We start from the raw sequence: 18,087 nt of genomic DNA, 5'->3' as shown, positions 1-18,087 counted from the left end.
ACGCGGAGAACTTAAAAGCTATTCCCACAAGTGAAGAAGAAAGGGAGGAGCTGGGCTGATTAAATCATACAGAAAAAGTTGTGTACGTTAACATCAGTTATGTAAGTTAACTCGTTTACATAAATTGTAGACAGCCCAAACACGCGCCATTTAAATACTACTATGGTGTAGCTCATGTTTATATAAATTAACCACGCAGTCAATTTTTACAAAATGTACTAATTCTTACAAAAAAATAAATAAAATAAACGAGCAACGTCCTATAAAACGGAAATAAAGTCGCCCCCATACGATATTGCAGTAACATATACACCATTTCATAATCATTAGTTAAATGTCGGCCACCACCCTCTCCTGCTATAAAAATTATTTGATAGCTTCACGTTCTACGTCCACGAACGATTCAAAATAAAATACACCATTATGGCCGCACCCAGCCCCATAGTGAGGCTCTTTACCATACGACTTCGCTTATAGTTGGTACGTGAACCCCCCCCCCCCCAAAAAAAAAAAGCCTCATTAAACATCACTAAGCACAACTTGCGTATTTTCCAACGCTCTAACCACCGACCAAGGACGTATTCACTTATTTGTTTAATAACATCTAGCTTTACTATTAAAAAAGTTGACATCAACTCAACAGATTACACGAAATATGGCTACGTCTTTCACGTAACAATGACGCAGTGCAACCCCCTTTACAAGGAAAGCTACATGGTATCGTAACTGGAGCCCGTATAGTTTTATTGGAAGGAGCAGTGTATGGGGATGTAGTAGAAACTGATTGGCAATCATTGTACCCAGTCGAAATTAGGACCCATAGCAGCACTCCAATCAGCAAGAGCTTGAGGTGGAGCGTGAGCTTGGGGGCTAGTTGTACAGTGTAATGGAGGTTCACTCAGTTAGTAGCCATTGAAGTGAATGCAGGTCAAAAGTAGTAAGATTGTAACTCGTTGCTAGTATTTTTCTTTGTTTTTAACATTTTTTGTAATCACTGAAAATGGAGATGGAAAAGAGAATAAAGTTGGAACTAAGAAATAAAGCTCCAGAAGAGGTGAGTAAACGAAGGCCTTATGTACTAGAATTGTATTCTCAATTAATTAATTATTTAATTTAATGATGACATGATGTAAGTTGTACAGCGCTAAGTCATAGCCACATGTGCTGCACTGATGTGGTTTTACGGATGTGGTACTTCAAAAAGGTCGTTGGTTACCTTTTTTTTTATTATTGTTTCTGTTCCAGTCGCCGAGCTTGGGGGGTATTTCAGTTTTCTGTTTGGAGAAAATGGGTATTTATAGTATGATGTTTTGGATTTTGTTCGCTAGCATATCACGTCCGTTGCTCTCCGCGCGCGTGTATTACATTTGTGTTTAAAATAAAGATGATTTTGACAGACAATTGGTTAGTGCTATGTGGAGGTTTTTTTTTTTTAACATCTGTTAGCTTACAAGTGTATTGGGCTTTGCCTTAAGTGATCATAGTTGGTTCCGGTTAGGGTACCCTAGGCAAGCTAGTGGACTGACCTAGGGTGAAAAAGTGTACTATGTGGGGGGAGAAGGAACGCACGTGGATTATGGTTAGATGTAGTTCCGTTGTGCTAGTTTTGCTTAAACAGTGTCACGTTAGGGTAACAATATTGCGAAATAGTTTGTGTATATAATTTGCTTAAATGAGATGATAGCTTTTATTGCATGCGCGTAGCTGTACACATGGCTTAGTTATTTGTGGGATGAGGTAACCTAACTGTTGGAAATGGGGAAATGTCCATATTGACCAGCAAGTTTAGAGACTTTACTTCACGTGTTGAAAACTGAGAGGGAATCTAACGTGCGTTCTTGTCACTTGTAGTTTTGTTGTTTTAATATAATTTCGTACTTTTGTGCATTTGGATTTGAATTATCGCAGATATCCTTTTAATTTGGAACAGTATATTTGTTAAATAAGCTTCATTTATACCCTTTCCCGGGAGTAGTAGTACATATGTTGTCATCAGGCGTCGGTTGTTATTGGATTATTTTAGTGTGGAGTAGTAGTACATTTTGTCATCAGGCATCGGATGTTGTTGGATCAGTCTGATTTTGTTTCTGGTGTAACTGCATACTAATGTACGGCTTTTACTGGCCAATTATATGCTGGAAAGTGAGAAGGAAATCAGCTAATTTGCAGAGGAATCTGGTTATACATTAAAACCAATATATTCAGTTTTAGTTGATTGAGATTGATAGTTGCAGGAAATCCAAACGCAGCACCTATTAACTACTAAAGGGTGGTTTGTTGTCAGTTAAATGAACTTTATTGCATACTTAACTAGAACTGCTCGTTTGCGATGTTTTGGAATTCTTCAACTTTCCATATTTTCACTTCGTTTATTTGGTACATTTCTCATGTAATTTGCGGTTTTCTAGAAAATCGTCGAGGATTGAAGTCACTCTAAAATATTGACGTGTATGAAGAGTTTCAGGTTTCGTATCCTTCTGAACCTGCATGTTGAGGGAAATTGTATCCTTGGTACTGGATGTCTTTCTGCATATTTCTTGCGAATAGATATTGAAAGGTGGTGGTAATAATACTCATTTGCCAACCAGATAGCGCGCCCCCCCGGGGGGGGGGGGGGGGGTAACCCAGGACCAGTGCCTGGTTAAGTTTAGATTTGCTCAGTGTCACACAGCAGGCAAATGAGTGCTGTAGGGGTCTTGCAAGGAGAATTTTAATCCGTGAACATTGATGACAAGACCTGCTTTCTGGTGTGGTTATTAAATGGAGGTTTATAGCTTCATATACTAGCCTAGCTAATTTTCCAATCAAAGGTGACAAATGCTGTTCCTTGCATCTGTAAGGAAAATACCTTAACACTATCTACGTTTGGCTTTTCCCGGTTAGGGGTCGCCACAGCGGATCACCTGTCTGCTCATGATTTGACAGTAGAGTTCTACGGTGTTGAGTTGCCAGCCTGGTGCCCAACCTTCCAGGGAAGCGCACACACTCACTCCCAAGGCTAATTTAGTGTCCAATCCACTTAAAGCATGTCTTTGGGATGTGGGAGGAAACCCACACGACTACAGAGAGGACATGCAGACTCTGCACAGAAGGCACCCAAGCAGAGGATCGAACCAGAGAACCTCTTGCTGTGAGGCGACAATGCTAACCACTGCACCACTGTGGCCGCCCTAACCTTAACAGTATGCTAACCTAAAAATTGAAGCTTATTAATTGTTATTGCCACTGAACTTGACTGGGAGGCAGACACCTTCACCATTATGCCAGTCTTGGAATTAATATTGAAGTGGCCTGCAAGAGTGTGAATATTGGCCTAAAAAGAGCAATATTTATTTTACTTTGCAGTTGTTTACTGGGATGGTCCACTAGGCCATGGTGAGCCCATTTTCAGTGGACGTCCAGGGAGAAAAGCCCCACATTAAAAAGAACTAAGTTGTGTATTGCTCTTATTTATGTTAGGAACACACAACATACAGAACAGTAAATCAGCATGATCAGTACAGTAAAATAAGGTGCAGTTGACAATTTTAAAATACAAGTGTTTATTTTATTGACTTCTAAAGTGAGCCTTTTTGCCCACCGTGCCCAATTTGGAGTGGCGCTAACTTGTGTCTTACAACAAAAAATAAAGCGTCCAGCAAAGGAGAAGCTCTTTCATTTAGTTTTAGGTCCACTATTTTATTGGGTGTGTGATTAAAGAATTTAGAAGTCTGATGACGAGTCAAAAAATAATGCAGATTTATAGATTATTGTGGATTTGGTCAGCCATGGGCCTTTCTCAGTTTTGACATTTAAGTAAATACGAATGAGAAGTAGCTCTAGTAAGCGAGCATGTCTTCTACACTAGTAACAAAACAATTGGGTCACTGACCCTAAACCAAAAATTAAAAAGAAAAAAATCCACCGACACTGTATAGCTAATAACTGTTTAATGCTCCAAGGTACACACAAAAAACACTATTACACCGAACTAAGCTCTTTCGCCTAGGTTAACAAACCATTGGCATCATCAGAGTTGTTCGTGTGATTTACTCCCATCGTATTTATCTTGGACATAATTGATACCAATTAAACAATAAAACTTTTTAAACAGCCAATACTTCTTTCTTTCATATTGTTCCCCAATGACTATGCTTCACCAAAACATCACATAAGAAACGTTAACATTAACTCCAAGCACAAAATATAAAATACATATATTTACACACTTAATATAAATATATTGAGGCAACATACCATACATTACTAATTTTTAAAAAAAAAAACAATTGATTGGTAAACATAACTGGCTGAAATTACCCAATTTTGTTGTTTAATTTTTAAGAAGGGCTTAATTGAAATATGTTCGTTTAATCCTGGGGGGCTGGTAGCATTAGTGTGTATTTGCCACATAGATTCTCTTGCTTCCAAAATAGATTCCCAATCACCCCCCATCCATTGTCAAATACCTTGTCAATAATAAAAAATACTTTTTTTTTTTTAAATTTAAACACTGTCCTGAATGTAAAAACAGGGCATTGTTGAAATCCCTATTTTTTATAGCTCTTATATGTTCACTAATCCTATCTTTGAGTCTACGGGAAGTCTTCCCTACATAGAAGGATGTGCAGGACAAGCAGGTGGCTACATATACTACCCTCCTAGTATTAGTTACATTTACCCGGGCAATTAATTGGTCTACCAAGAACATAAATATCAACATGAGGTCATCATTAATATATCGACAAAACCTACAATTCTCACGCTTGGACATTCTAGAAATAATATTGTAACTACCATGCTGTCTCTCTAATATGTTTTTAATATTGTTTCCCCTACTGTGTATTTGTGGTTTTGTTCCAACAATGGCAGTTATATTTTCATCAAAAAATAAATCCCAACCCCTGTTGATAATATTGATTACCTCAGGAGTCCTTTCACTAAACTGTAAAACCATTCCTGTTAGACACGAATTTTCCCTATGTTCTTGTAAATTATTCTCCATTAACAAGATAGGTGAAAAATTAGTCCTTTTCTTTACCACTTCCTTTTTTAAATTGATTAATAGTTTGAGGGGGTAACCTCTTTCTAAAAACATCCCAATGAGTTTATATAATTCTTCCCTAAACATTGTTTCCTCAGTTGTTAACCTGGAAACTCTCATCATCTGGCCCTTGACTACACTATGTTTTTGAAAAAAAAGGATGATGACTAGCGTAGTACAAAAGATTATTTGAATAAGTTTCTTTTCTAAAAATAGAACTTTCCAAAATACCATCGTGCACATTGAATTTTATATCCAAATAATTAATAGTTTTACTATTCCATTGGAAGGTAAACTTCAGGAACTCAGTTGTTCCATTCAAATAATCAATAAAGTCTTTGGCCTCATCAAAGTCTCCTTTCCAAAGGATGAGAATATCATACAAAAATCTACTATAACTCACTATATGAGATGTATACTTAGAACTTAACACAAACTTTCTCTCCCAACCAAGTAGTACAAGGTTTGCAGAAATGGGGGCACATTTAGCCCCCATTGCCACTCCTGATGTCTGGTGAAACAATTCACCCTCAAACATCATAAAAGTATTCAGTTGCCCGGGTAAATGTAACTGTAATACTAGGAGGGTAGTATATGTAGCCACCTGTTTGTCCTGCACATCCTTCTATGTAGGGAAGACTTCCCGTAGACTCAAGATAGGATTAGTGAACATATAAGAGCTATAAAAAATAGGGATTTCAACAATGCTCTGTTTTTACATTCAGGACAGTGTTTGAATTTAAAAAAAAAATATTTTTTATTATTGACAAGGTATTTGACAATGGATGGGGGGGGTGATTGGGAATCCATTTTGGAAAATGTGGCAAATACGCACTAATGCTACCAGCCCCCTAGGATTAAACTAGCATATTTCATTTAAGCCCTTCTTAAAAAATTAAACATAACAAAATTGGGTAATTTCAGCCAGTTACTTATATATTTACCAATCATTAATTGTTTTTTAAAAAATTAATAATGTAAATGTTGTCTCAATATATTAAGTGTGTAAATGTATGTATTTTATTTAAAGTCATATTTTATATTTTGTGCTTTGAGAAATCATTGAGTGTTTTTTAATGTTAACGTTTCTTATGTGATGTTTTGGTGAAGCATAGTCATTGGGGAACAATATGAAAGAAAGAAGTATTGGAAGTATTGGCTGTTTAAAAAGTTTTATTGTTTAATTGGTATCAATTATGTCTAAGATAAATACGATGGGAGTAAATCACACGAACAACTCTGATGCCAATGGTTTGTTAACCTCGGAGAAAGCGCTTAGTTGTTCGGTGTAATAGTGTTGTGTACCTTGGAGCATTAAACCGTTATCGGCTGTACAGTGTCGGTGGATTTTTTTCTTTTTAATGTCTTCTACACTAAGTGTCCTGTCAGGCGGCTATTCAGTGGGCAACATAAGGTTGTTTACATTTAGTTTTAGGACTCATAATACTCCTTTTTGTTGGTTACCTATCTGGAAGGCAACAAGCAGTTCAATAACAAACGTACTCATTCTTTCAACCGGTTACTACAAGTGTCCCCTAAGTCTCTTTCCTTGGCCCTCTCATTTAATATATTTAATGACCTCCACACTTCACTGGCATTGCTAGTTTAGTTCAGTATTCGTATGATTCAACATTAATGTGTGTGGGCTCAACGATAAGCTCCAAGACATTACTCAAAAAATCTCTCTCCTCTCGAAGTCTGACTCGGAGGATCAAACCCTCCTACTCAACCCCAAGAAAACTAAATTAATGCTTTTTCCTTAAAAAAAAAAAAAAAAAAAAGTAATCTTTTACTGTAAAGTTAGTAGTACTGCCATTGAAACTGTAACTCGCAGTAGTCTTTTTAGGTGTTTATTATAGATGACAGTCTCAAAATATGACCAGCATAATCTGTACACCAGAAACTAGGCTCCTTTTTTTAATTTCTAATACCATGACCGGAGTGGACTCATTTTAAATCAAAGTACGGTTTAAAGTTCATGAAATTAGTATTGTTTCAATCTTTGATGTCGGCCAGAAGTGCTCTTTGCAGCACTTGCAATGTGCCTAGTAATGACGCATGCAACTCTGTACAAATTGCTGGAATTGGTAACATACATATCCAACAACTACTCAAAATAGCAAAATCAAGACTGGCACACACACACACACACACACACACACACACACACACACACACACACACACACACAAAAAAATACTCTTGCCTCGGTACAAGACCTTCAAGGAGTTACAGACTTTGCATACCAATATGTTGCCTTTTATACAAAATTATATAAATATAATTATTCAGCTATATAATCAGTTGCACAATTAGGTAAACACTTCCAATTAATCTCTGCATTCAGTCCCATAGGAACCGTAGTGTCATACTTAATAGTAAAAACTGATTCCTTGTATAACAGTTTTTCTTTCAACAGAACTTCGTCACTGTGAACATATGTGTTCTAAAATGCAGCCTTGTAGCATAGAAACATTACTATTATGCACATCTTTAAAATGACAAGCTAAAACTTTTGTTTTCTCTTCGTTTTTTTATGTCCCTAATGAGTTCCATTAACCTCATCTTGAAGCTTATTAGTGTAGAAAAAACACATGGACATTTAAGGGCATAAATAACCCCTTTACTGTTACAAGAAAAATGTTCCCTTGTTATATATTTCATTTTATTAATATATTCAAAGGAACAAACTACATATTTACAAATAGCACAACTATTTACAAGTAGCACAGCTATTGCACTAAGTGCCCACAGCTATTGAATATTTGTTTATTTTCGGTAAAACAAAATTACCATGAACAGGCATGTACTTTAGACTTCTCCCTCCTACGTCAAAGTATGATTATAGTTCACGAAGTACTGTTTCAATCTTTGATGTCAGCCAGAAGTGCTCTTTGCAGCACCTGCAGTGTGCCCAATAATGCCTCCTGCAATTTGTACGGAGTTACAAGTATTAGTAACATGTCTGAATACGATTGTAGATTCTTTTTTTATAAGACCCGTTGCTCCTACTACTATTGGAACTGTCTGGGTATCTTTCTTCTATATTACTGCTGTTTTTGCCTGCAAATCCTGATATTTTATGACTTTGTCTCTCTCTACGTAAGACACTATAGTCACTAGGTGTGGCCATTTCAATGATCAGTGCTACTTCTTTTCATGGATCACTATATCTGATTTTATATCCTCTATACCTTGAACTGTTGGTAATGGACGATCCCATGTAATAGACCACCATTTTCTATGATGCTTTGCGGCTCATGTTTCCATTTTTTTTCAGCCTCTTCATTACTATAATGTTTGCACAATCCCCAGTGCAACAGTCTTGCCATATTATTATGCCTTTCGGTATACAGTCTTTCTGCCATTAGTATGTCACAAACAGCAACGAGGTGTGCAGCCATTTCCAAATCGCCTATATTTGTCTGTTTCTCCCACATGTTCAGTGGACTTTGTAAGCCAACATGTATGTAGCCCACTATCTTGGGCTTCTCTCTTGCTTTGAATTCGCCTCTCCTTAACCATTCCTGTGTTTGATCCTAATCAACATGAGGTTCTTCCAGAAGTGTTCTGTACTTGCAACTACATTTATGCATTTTTCCACATTTCTTGCCTTCTCATCTAGTCCTTCACCTTATAATCTTTCTGTTTTGGCACATTCAGTTGCTGCCTGATTTGTTTGTGGTTTGATTTCCATTCCTGCTTGACTTGCTTGATATGCTGCTCCTAAACTAAAGGGAAGTACTCTCCTCCTGTTTCAAAACTTTCAATATGTTTGGGTCTTGAGATCAACTGATGTATGCAGTCCCACCATTGCATATCTGTACATGTAATCAATTTCAAGGAGGCTCATACCCCCTTCAGAATGGGGAATATATAGTCTTGATATGTACTGATTTTTACAAATCATTTCATGACCATTTCCTGTCTAATCTATCCAGCATGTTTTGGGGTCAGTCAAATCACTCCAAAACTGTAAGGACAAGAAGAGCAAATTGATTTACAGCTTGGATTTTGTTCCTAGATGTCAGCACTGTTTTCAGGGTTAATTTAAGTCTTCTAAAGTATTCCTTAAGTTTTATTCACATTTGTTCATGTTTTATTGTTGATCCTTCATCCATTCCCAAATATTTATACACTCCCTCTTGCTCAAGTTTTTTATGTCACATTCCTGTCCCAACCTGATGTTTTCTTGGTGCTGCAATTTTCCTGCTTTAAAGATTGCTTTTGCACATTTATCAAGACCAAATGGCATTCTTATATCATCTGAAAAAGTTTTGACAACTTGCAATTGTGCTTTTAGTTTATCATCTGATGAGCTATACAGTTTTAAATCATCGACAGAGATGAGAAATCTTTACACTTTAAGAGCCAAGTTACAGCCATGGCCTAAGCTGTTAAGTTGACAGCTTAATGGGATAAGGGCAGGACAGAATAGCAGCGGTGACCAGAGTGTCACCCTGGAATGTCCCCCTTTGAATTTTTATCCTTGGAATAGTAATTTATCCTCTTATGGCTTAATTGCAAAGTTTTCTGCCACAGTTTCATGTTCACTAATGAAGTTGATCAGTGTAGGGTGTATTTTATACATTTTTTAAGCACTCATTTTATCCATGGATGTGGGATACTATCAAATTTTTTCATTTTTGTTTGTTTTTTTTTTTTTGTCAATCCATGCCATACTTAGATTCTTCCCATTTTTACAGTTCTCCTGTATGACTTTAACAGCAAATGATCCTTTGTTCCTCATGCCTTTCTTTTATTGCCCTTTTATTCTGTTGCCATAATTGAGTTTCTTCTAAATGACTATAAACGCTGTCAGCATCAGTTCCAGTATATAGTTTGCACATCATCTGAAGGCAAGTTATTGGCCTATAATTTTTAGGGTAGCTTGCAGGTTCACTCTTTAAGTAGGAGTATTGTTCCTGTTGGCCAGGTTGGTGTCTGTTCAGGGTGTGCATATAGATAGTTCTTACTCGTGGCTAAATCTTCGTTCAAAGATGTTTTTACTTTTGATTAAAAGTTAGGTACTTTATGTGGGCCTGGGGTTTTTCAATTGGAGGCTTTTCTTAATTCTGTTTCAATCTCTCTGGCTGTTAATTCATCCCATTTCATATCCTATACCTTATACATTTTTCTTCTATCTAATTAGCATCTTTATGATCCATTGGATTTTCATAAATACTTCTCCAAAATGTATCTTTCTTCTTTCTTTTTTGTTTGTGGTCTTTCAGTTTCTTTTTCCTTGTTTCCCAGTTCTCTGTATAGAATAGTTATCAATAAATTGCATTTTGTACTTTTCATTTATATTATCTGTTTCTTCTGATTTTTTTTTTTAATCAAACGTCTGACTTTTCAGGTTTTGTTGACCTTCTGCAGCCTTTCATTGATCTTAATATGTCTATCAACTCGTCTCTTAGCTCATTTTCTTCTAAACTAACCTGTTTCTATTTCTTTACCTTTTCAATTCATTTATTTTTCTACTTTTTCTTTCTTTTTTTATATTGTAAATTTTTCCGTATTTAGTTTTGCTTTCTCCTTTGCATATGCATGACACCATGTTAAATCTTTTTTTTTTTTTTCCCCCATGCTCGTATTTCTTCAGAGGTTTCCTGTTTCTCCTTTAATTTGAGGACTCGTTCCATCATGCTGTGATGTAATCTGTATTTGACCTTCTACACCAAATCCTTCACTTTGCAGGCACTCCATAACTTCTATTTTTTTTAACTTCTGCTTTACTAATCTTTTCTACATTCTCTCTGATATTTTTTAATGTGAAATTTTCTATATCTGGGTGCTTTTTGCCTATATTTTTCTTCAAATATCTTTGGGGCTGCCTTCTTTTATATCGATGTTGGTTTTCACCTTTGCGCAAATATCGCGCCATATCAAATCTTTTTCCTCATGTCTGTATTTCTCTTTTTTTATATACTTTTCAAAAATCTCTAAGTTTTGTTTATATTTTCGGACTTCCTCAGATGCTTCTTTTTCCAAACAGATCAAAGATTATTGGTCTATTTTTTTCACATATGTTGTATTAATGAACATTTATTTTTTTTTTTATTTGAAGCTTCTAACAGTTTTTTTTTTGTGGAAGTATTTTTCTTTAATTTCCTTTAATCCTTTTGTATATCTTGTCTGGAAATTCTGGGCTTTTTGCGTAATAGTAACTACATAATTTTTTTCTTATCAGTAGTCCACTCTGTCATCCTTATGGCTGCTCTTTGGCCCATTAGTTTTTGTGATTTTTTTTTTTCTTTTTTTTCCTCTCTTGTGGACTGTTGATCCCTTCTAGACTGGGGGGGGGGGGAGGCAACCTTCCCATTGTAGGAATGTTTTGGGAGTCTACACTATCCTTTTTTCCAGTCCTGGCTCCAGTGCACCTACCAGGATTCACTTTTTTATCTTGGGTCTTGTGCATGCAGGGTTTTTTTTTTTTTTTTTTTTTTTTTTTAATTTTTTCCCCCTACTTCTGTCTATGGTATATGTTATATAAATGCAGTCTATATATCAGTGTCATCTTATTGAGATTTTGTGGGGGGGGGACCTGGATCCACCTCAAGAAGGTACTCTCCAAGACTTGAGGATGAGTTCAGTTTCTGCAATGCTACTCCTCTTCGTTGACTTGCCATCTCTCCATTCGGCTCTCTCTGTAGTATCAATAGATTCCTTACATATACTGCAAGAAAAACTCTACTACCATCTTACCAGCTCTTTTATACTCTGCTCATAACAAACTTAAACAGTACTCCAAGAAAGAAACTTGCATCCTGCCTCAGTAAAATAGCTACATTTGCCACCACCTTCATAGGACCGTAGCTTGCAACTCATTAACATGTTTAACTACAGCATACAGACTCAGCCAGAAAAATGCTTTGCACTTCAAAACTGATTACTGTCCTACTTTTCAGCAAGGGGTTTTACTGTTTCAGTAGCTCACACAGTTGTGCATCTGTTTTAGTAACAAATTCTTACTTACACAGAATTAATGTTTTGTAGGAGACTTTCTACTCCCAATACATTGCTAAACTGGAGTAGTATCCCCACACAAACTACTCTGACAAAATAGTTTACATTAGACTCCCTCTTAGTGGGTCTCGCTAGGACTGGACCTTAGGCCAGATAAACTAATGGCTGGTTGATCCAAAAAAAACCACACAGAATGGCATTTATATAGGTTGCAAGTCAGATTTAAAAAAAATATGCATTTATAGTGGAAGATTGGGGCCAGTTTGGACTCTGTTTTGGACTAGTCAAAATAGGGGAAGCCGTCTCAAGCAGTGTACCCCAGGGTTTGGTCTTGGGGCCTTTGTTGTTTGGGATATACTTGTCTGAGGTGCAAGCCAAAGCCAGTGGGCTATGGCTAACCAGATTTGCAGAAGACTGTAAGCTTGGCACTGTCCTCAATTCCCCAAGTGATGTGGACATCCTCTGAGGGTCTCACAAAAACAAATGACTGGTGCAGAAACACAACCTCAGACTGAATGCCAAAAAATGCATCATCCCCTTTTGGGACGAGTGATGTCCCCACAAGCTATAGCATTAATAACAAGGTCCTAAGCACGCAGTCAGTCATGAGGGACTTGGGCACCCAGGTTGACAGCAAACTGACTTTTGACCATATTGCCTCCGTTGTATGGAAAGCTTTCTACGTGGCCCACCTCCTAAGGAAGAAAGGAGGTTATAACATCCCTGTATTCTTCCCTTATAAGACCTATTATTGAGTATAAGTGCCCCTTTATCTTATAACTTACAGAACACATGCAGCAGCTGGTGAGACCACAGAGGTTCCTTACCAGGAAAATCCAGGGCTTCAAACATCTACCCTACACAGGCTGAAAGCCCTTTCCCTTTACTCAGTCTCATGCAGACTCCTCAGAGGTGACCTGTATCTGGCATACAAAACAGTCGGACTGCTGCAAGTCGAGCTCCACTCGAGTAAACTCAACCTGGTATGTGACATCAGTAGATCTCGTTGGTGGGACAGATTTGTGTCCCATAGACTCCCCTTCTGTGGAATGGACTCCCTCCCCATGTCAAGCAGAGTACCTTATTAATCCTTTTTTAAGTGCAACCTGGATAACTGGATGGGAAGCAGAAAATATACCCCAGGGATTCCACCACTGTCCTTGCTGGATGGGGGCATCAAGTGTGGAGTTGTTGGAACATAGACTAAATTCTTGGCTAGGCTTGTAAAGGCCTCAAGGCCAATAGCCTAGTAACTTCCTATGTTGTATTGATTACCAATACTCTCTTATGTAACTTTACTTTCTGGGCGAAGTAATATGCTGTTGGAGTACAGTGCACATTACTTTTTCTTAGAATTGACAATGAAAATTTAATTGGCAATGGAAATTTGATTAATGGAAAAAATCTTTACGAAAATAAAATGTCTTGACCAATCCTAGTCCTGCACATGCTCATCACAAGTTTTAAGACTTTGTGTTCACCATACGATACTCTTCTTAAACGGAATACTTTCAATCTCCCTGAAACGACAAAACTATTTTATATATAACTGCTGCCAGTACAAACCACTAAATTGCATGGGGGCTTTCTTCTTTTTAGTAACTTCCACCTCTGTAAAATTTTAGAATGTATAAATGTAACTACTGATCTGAAGTAGTTTACTTCGGTCTTCAATCTGTGGAACGTGAGGGATACCGGATCTGCATCGGATCTGAGCCTGCAATTTCACTAGCATCTGCTCTGATCCAGGCTCCTCCCCTTACCCATAACGCACCTCCACTACCTTCCAGCCCCAAGATCTCGTTTACCGCGGCTTGCTGAAGCATCATGATCTCCTGAGCTTAGAGTGAGTCTTTTTCTACTTTTAAGCAGCTTTTTTTCCTCTGTTACATTATTGTGTTTTAGTCTAGGTTTCTTCTTCTCCTCCCTTCACTGGTGCATTGTGAAATTGAACCTTTGTTGTAGTTTAGCATTAGTTGGTTAGTGTGCTTTGCTTCCCCTCCCCCTCGTGTGTTCTGTGTGACTTGAGTGAGTGGTTTGAGTGGGAAAACTGGTAATTTTCTGTCCTATTTTTCCCCTCTTTTGTTTGAGTGGCTGGATAGAAGCATGGCTGATAAACCTGGGTTCAAAAGGTGCACTGTGGCCATAAATTGACTCCTGCAGATGGCCACACTGTGTATAATGTGCTTGGGCATTGCCCATTTAATGTGCATGGGTTTTAACCTGCTCACAATCAAGGACAGGAAGGCTAAGTTGGCCCTGAAAGACCTTCCCACTTCTGAGGTGGTTGCCTGGTCCTCTGCTTTGGTCACAGCGGCTGGTGTGGCCGCCTCTCCCTCTGTCTTGCCCTTGCTTCTCCCCCCCCCCCCCCCAGGCTGGGACTCAACCTCCTCTTTCAAAGCCTGTGTAAGCAGAGCGTAAAAGGGGCAGAGAGAAGGGGAAAGCAAAAATCTCACAGACCTGACAAACGGAAGAGATCCCCAGACCTTCCTTCTCCCGCCAAAAGTCAGACTAGGATCCTTGACTCCCCTCTACTCCGATCTCAGAGATTCTCCCCAGAGCAGGTGGAGACACCATCTCCCTCCTGGGGCCTCTGTTCCTCGGCCCGCAAGGTCTGGAGTCTGTGGCCTAGTCGAGGTCCACGTGGAGCCATTCGGAAGTTTACATTAATAAAATGATGAGGTTCATTTGTACTCTGATCCAGATTGGGGTCTTCACAGCCCCCTTTTTCTCTGGCGAGGGGAGCTCGCTTCCTGTTTTACACTGATTTCTCCTTCTCCAGTCCGTCCACCGGGTTTGGAGTCCTCTGATCCGAGGGTGGCCTTGGGGGGGGGGGGGTGCCAAGGGTACCTGCTTCCTCAACGCTGACAGCTGCCTGGAGTTTCTCTGGTCCGACCAGTTTGGATCTGAGCAGTTCTCTAAGCCGGAGCTTGGGTGTCTGATCCGAAGGAGCGGAACTTTTTCCATCGGCTCCAGCTTTGTCGGGCCAAGTTCTCTTCCCTCGGTGCTCTGTCTACTTCGGGCCCAGCTCCGATTCTCGCATTGTATCCGGGGAGACCGGCTTCCTTATTGATTCCCCAGGAGGTTCGTTCTCCCTCTGCATTCGTGGTAGAAATGGTTCTCTCCACCAGATAGAGACCCTTGACTATCCCCTCGCAGTCCGTCCCGACTATCTCGGCTCTATCTACGAATCCCATAATTTTACCAGAGGGACAGCCTGTGCTCAAGGAGCCCCAGACTGTTCTCCCTGAGGAACAAGTGGCTTGCGAGTTCCCCCCGGCGAGCCCCACCAGAGATGTGCCCCGCAAACATACGTGTAAGAGGAGGCACTTGGATTCCCTCGAGTCCCTCACAGAGGACGTTGATTTGGATCATGGGGAAGGTTCCCCCAGGTCACCTCCCGAGGATGTCTCCTTTGGTGACTACATGGAAATCCTTCGCCAGCGGGGAGGTTGGTTCGCCCCCAAACCTTCTGAAGAGTGTGTTCTTGGAGGCTTTTGGCACGGGCCGATCTGCTTCCTGAGTGTCCCCTCCCGCAGATCCTCTGGTGGACCTGGTCACCTCACAGGCCTGGAAGGAGCTGGGCACCGTAGAACCAATCCCTCAACGTCCTGATAAGATCTGGGCCGATCTGCTTCCTGAGTGTCCCCTCCCGCAGATCCTCTGGTGGACCTGGACACCGTAGAACCAATCCCTCAACGTCCTGATAAGATCTTAAGTCCATCAGGTGGGCCAGTGTGGAACAAGGGCTCCCCTGTAGACGCTATGGTGGTAGTAGCAGCCACAAAGAAGGAACTAGCCCAAGAGAGTTCCTCGGTTCATTCTCCTGACCAAGAGTCGTGGATGATGGACTGCTTAGGAAATCGGGTGTATGTGTCGGCAACCTTTTCCGTAAGGGAGCTGAACTACCTGGCACACGTCGCGAGACTCCAGTGCAACCTGGTCAAAGAACTAGCAGAGTCTTCTCCCAAGTCCATGTTGCAGGAGGATAGGGATTTGTTCTCCGTGAGGATGGCCACTTTTGAAAACTGTCTCCAACACGTCCATGCGACTCCTCTCGCATGCTACTGAAGGTGAGGCTAGGGCGGCAGGGTCTGGTGTGTGGATGAGGCACAATGCCTGGCTCTGACTGTAAGTTTTCGGGACCTTTCAAGGTGTCCTTTGCCAATGCGTCTTATGATGGATCTACTCTCACTGGTTAAGACCATCAGAGACTTTTTAGTCCAGAGTGAGAAGGACTAGACTGTCTGCCATAGGAATCTGCTTCTTGAACCCTCAAAGATTCTTTTCCCGGAATTGGAGAGGGCAAAAGATGTGGTTCTGGAAGTCGCACTATTCTCTGGACACTTGGGGCTCTTCCTCCAGAGGCAGAGGGGGACAGAATGGATGCTGGCCCAGAGACAAAGGGGGGGTCTGAGGAATTGTGGGTCTCGAACCTTTCTCGGACAGGCCCAGACAGCAAGTTTGAGGAGGTGCCTGACTGCTCTACTCTGGAGGCAGTCGGGGGACTACTGTCATTGCACCTGATGGCATGGGAGTCCGTAACATCGGACCACTGGGTGCTTCAGATCATATCCAGAGGATACTCTATCCCCTTTGTGATTCCTCCCAAACCTCCAAAACACCTCCCGGACGTACCACCCGTGCAGAGGGTGGCAGTGGCACAGGAAATTTCCACGCTGTTAGAAAAACGAGCCATCAAACCCATCCCCCCAGATCGGGCTTCTACTCCAGGTTCTTTTTGGTGCCAAAGAAAACAGAGGACTTCTAACCTGAACCTGTCAGTTTCCAAAGAAAAATTCCAGGTGGTCACACTACAGTCCATTATGCCATGCCGTACCTGCAAGAGAGCCACTGGATGTGCTAGTTAGACCTCCAGGATGCTTACGGTCACGCAAAGATGCACAAAATCTCCAAGAGTTCCTCTGCGTCCGGCTAGGAGTCTCATTACCAATTCCGTGCCCTACCCTTTGGTCTTACCACAGCCCCCAGGGTGTTCACCAGAGTGGCAGTATTAGCGGCTCACCTGAGGCTTCGGGGGATTCAGGTCTATCCATACCTGGACGATTGGCTCCTCACTGCTCCCACCAAGCGTCTGCTTTCTCAAACCAGGGATTATTTCTTAAAGCTTGCCCTGCATTTGGGGATCACAATCAGCGCATCCAAATCACTTCTAAATCCTGTCGAGGTGATAGACTGCATTGGGGCAAGGATAGACACCTTACAATGCAAAGTCTTCCTGACCTCGGAGAGAGTACAAAACCTGAGGATGCATGTCTCTGTGATGTACCGTTCTCTTCCATCAGCAGAATCCGTGTTGAGGGTCTTAGGCTCAATGGCAGAGACCATAGCGTTTCCGTGCTCCCGGTTACATATGAGAATTCTACAGTGGAGACTAGCTGTACAGTGGTCCCTGTTGGCACTTCCATTATCGTATCCAATACAACTCTGTTGATCATCCCTTCTGTGATGTATGGATGCCTACCAACTCAGGTGGGGGGCATTGTTCTGCAGGACAGTCCAAGGCCTGTGGTCCCCTTTATAGACCAGCTTGCACATAAATGTTCTAGAGATGAGGGCGGTCCTTTTGGTCTTGCAGGCCCTTCATGCCTTTCTTCTTCAGGAAACCATTGCAATTCAATCAGACAACATATCAGTGGTCTGGTACATCAAACAGGGAGGGATGAAATCTTAGGATCTATATTATGATGGCAAACGACACATAATCGACCCCACGTAAGCGAAAGCTTACACCGTCGAAACATCAGAACAGTGATTTTAATCGCTGTTCCAAAACAAAAAATCTATAAAACATTACATAATGTGGGGGGCTGTGCCCCTCCATACCCCCCTACTTAAATATACCTACTCCGACATCCCACTACAGTGCCGAAAAGGCAAAGTAGTGAAAGCGGCCAAACAAATTCTTTCCTAGGGAAAGAATTCGCTGAAAAGCCACTTCGCTGTTGCCTTTTTGTGGTTTTTCAGTTCGACAGATGCATTCGACAACCTACATCTGCGACAGCATAATAGGGAGCCAGATCTTGCCTCCTTTGTCGCGAGGCCATGAGAGTGTGGGAGTGGGCTATCTCCAC

General features: G+C 40.6%; 1 protein-coding gene across 2 annotated transcripts in view; it reads left to right on the top strand.

Annotated features, from left to right (window-relative positions):
* Positions 1 to 578: 578 nt before the first annotated feature.
* The window catches only part of ANP32E (acidic nuclear phosphoprotein 32 family member E), a 777,336-nt gene continuing 759,827 nt past the window's right edge, over positions 579 to 18,087 (top strand). The window contains exon 1 of one of the 2 annotated variants that reach the window (XM_044079728.1): positions 579 to 1,054. In XM_044079728.1, coding sequence (XP_043935663.1) covers positions 1,001 to 1,054 — 54 coding nt within the window. In that variant the 5' untranslated portion in view covers positions 579 to 1,000. The remainder of the gene's footprint in view (positions 1,055 to 18,087) is intronic. The other variant, XM_044079727.1, reaches the window with a different exon arrangement.

Source organism: Protopterus annectens, chromosome 8.part0, assembly GCF_019279795.1.
Source record: "Protopterus annectens isolate FY-2018-M chromosome 8.part0, PAN1.0, whole genome shotgun sequence".
NCBI lineage: Eukaryota > Metazoa > Chordata > Ceratodontiformes > Protopteridae > Protopterus > Protopterus annectens.
Note: the sequence above shows the minus strand (reverse complement) of the source record. Positions and strands in the feature narration are given on the sequence as shown.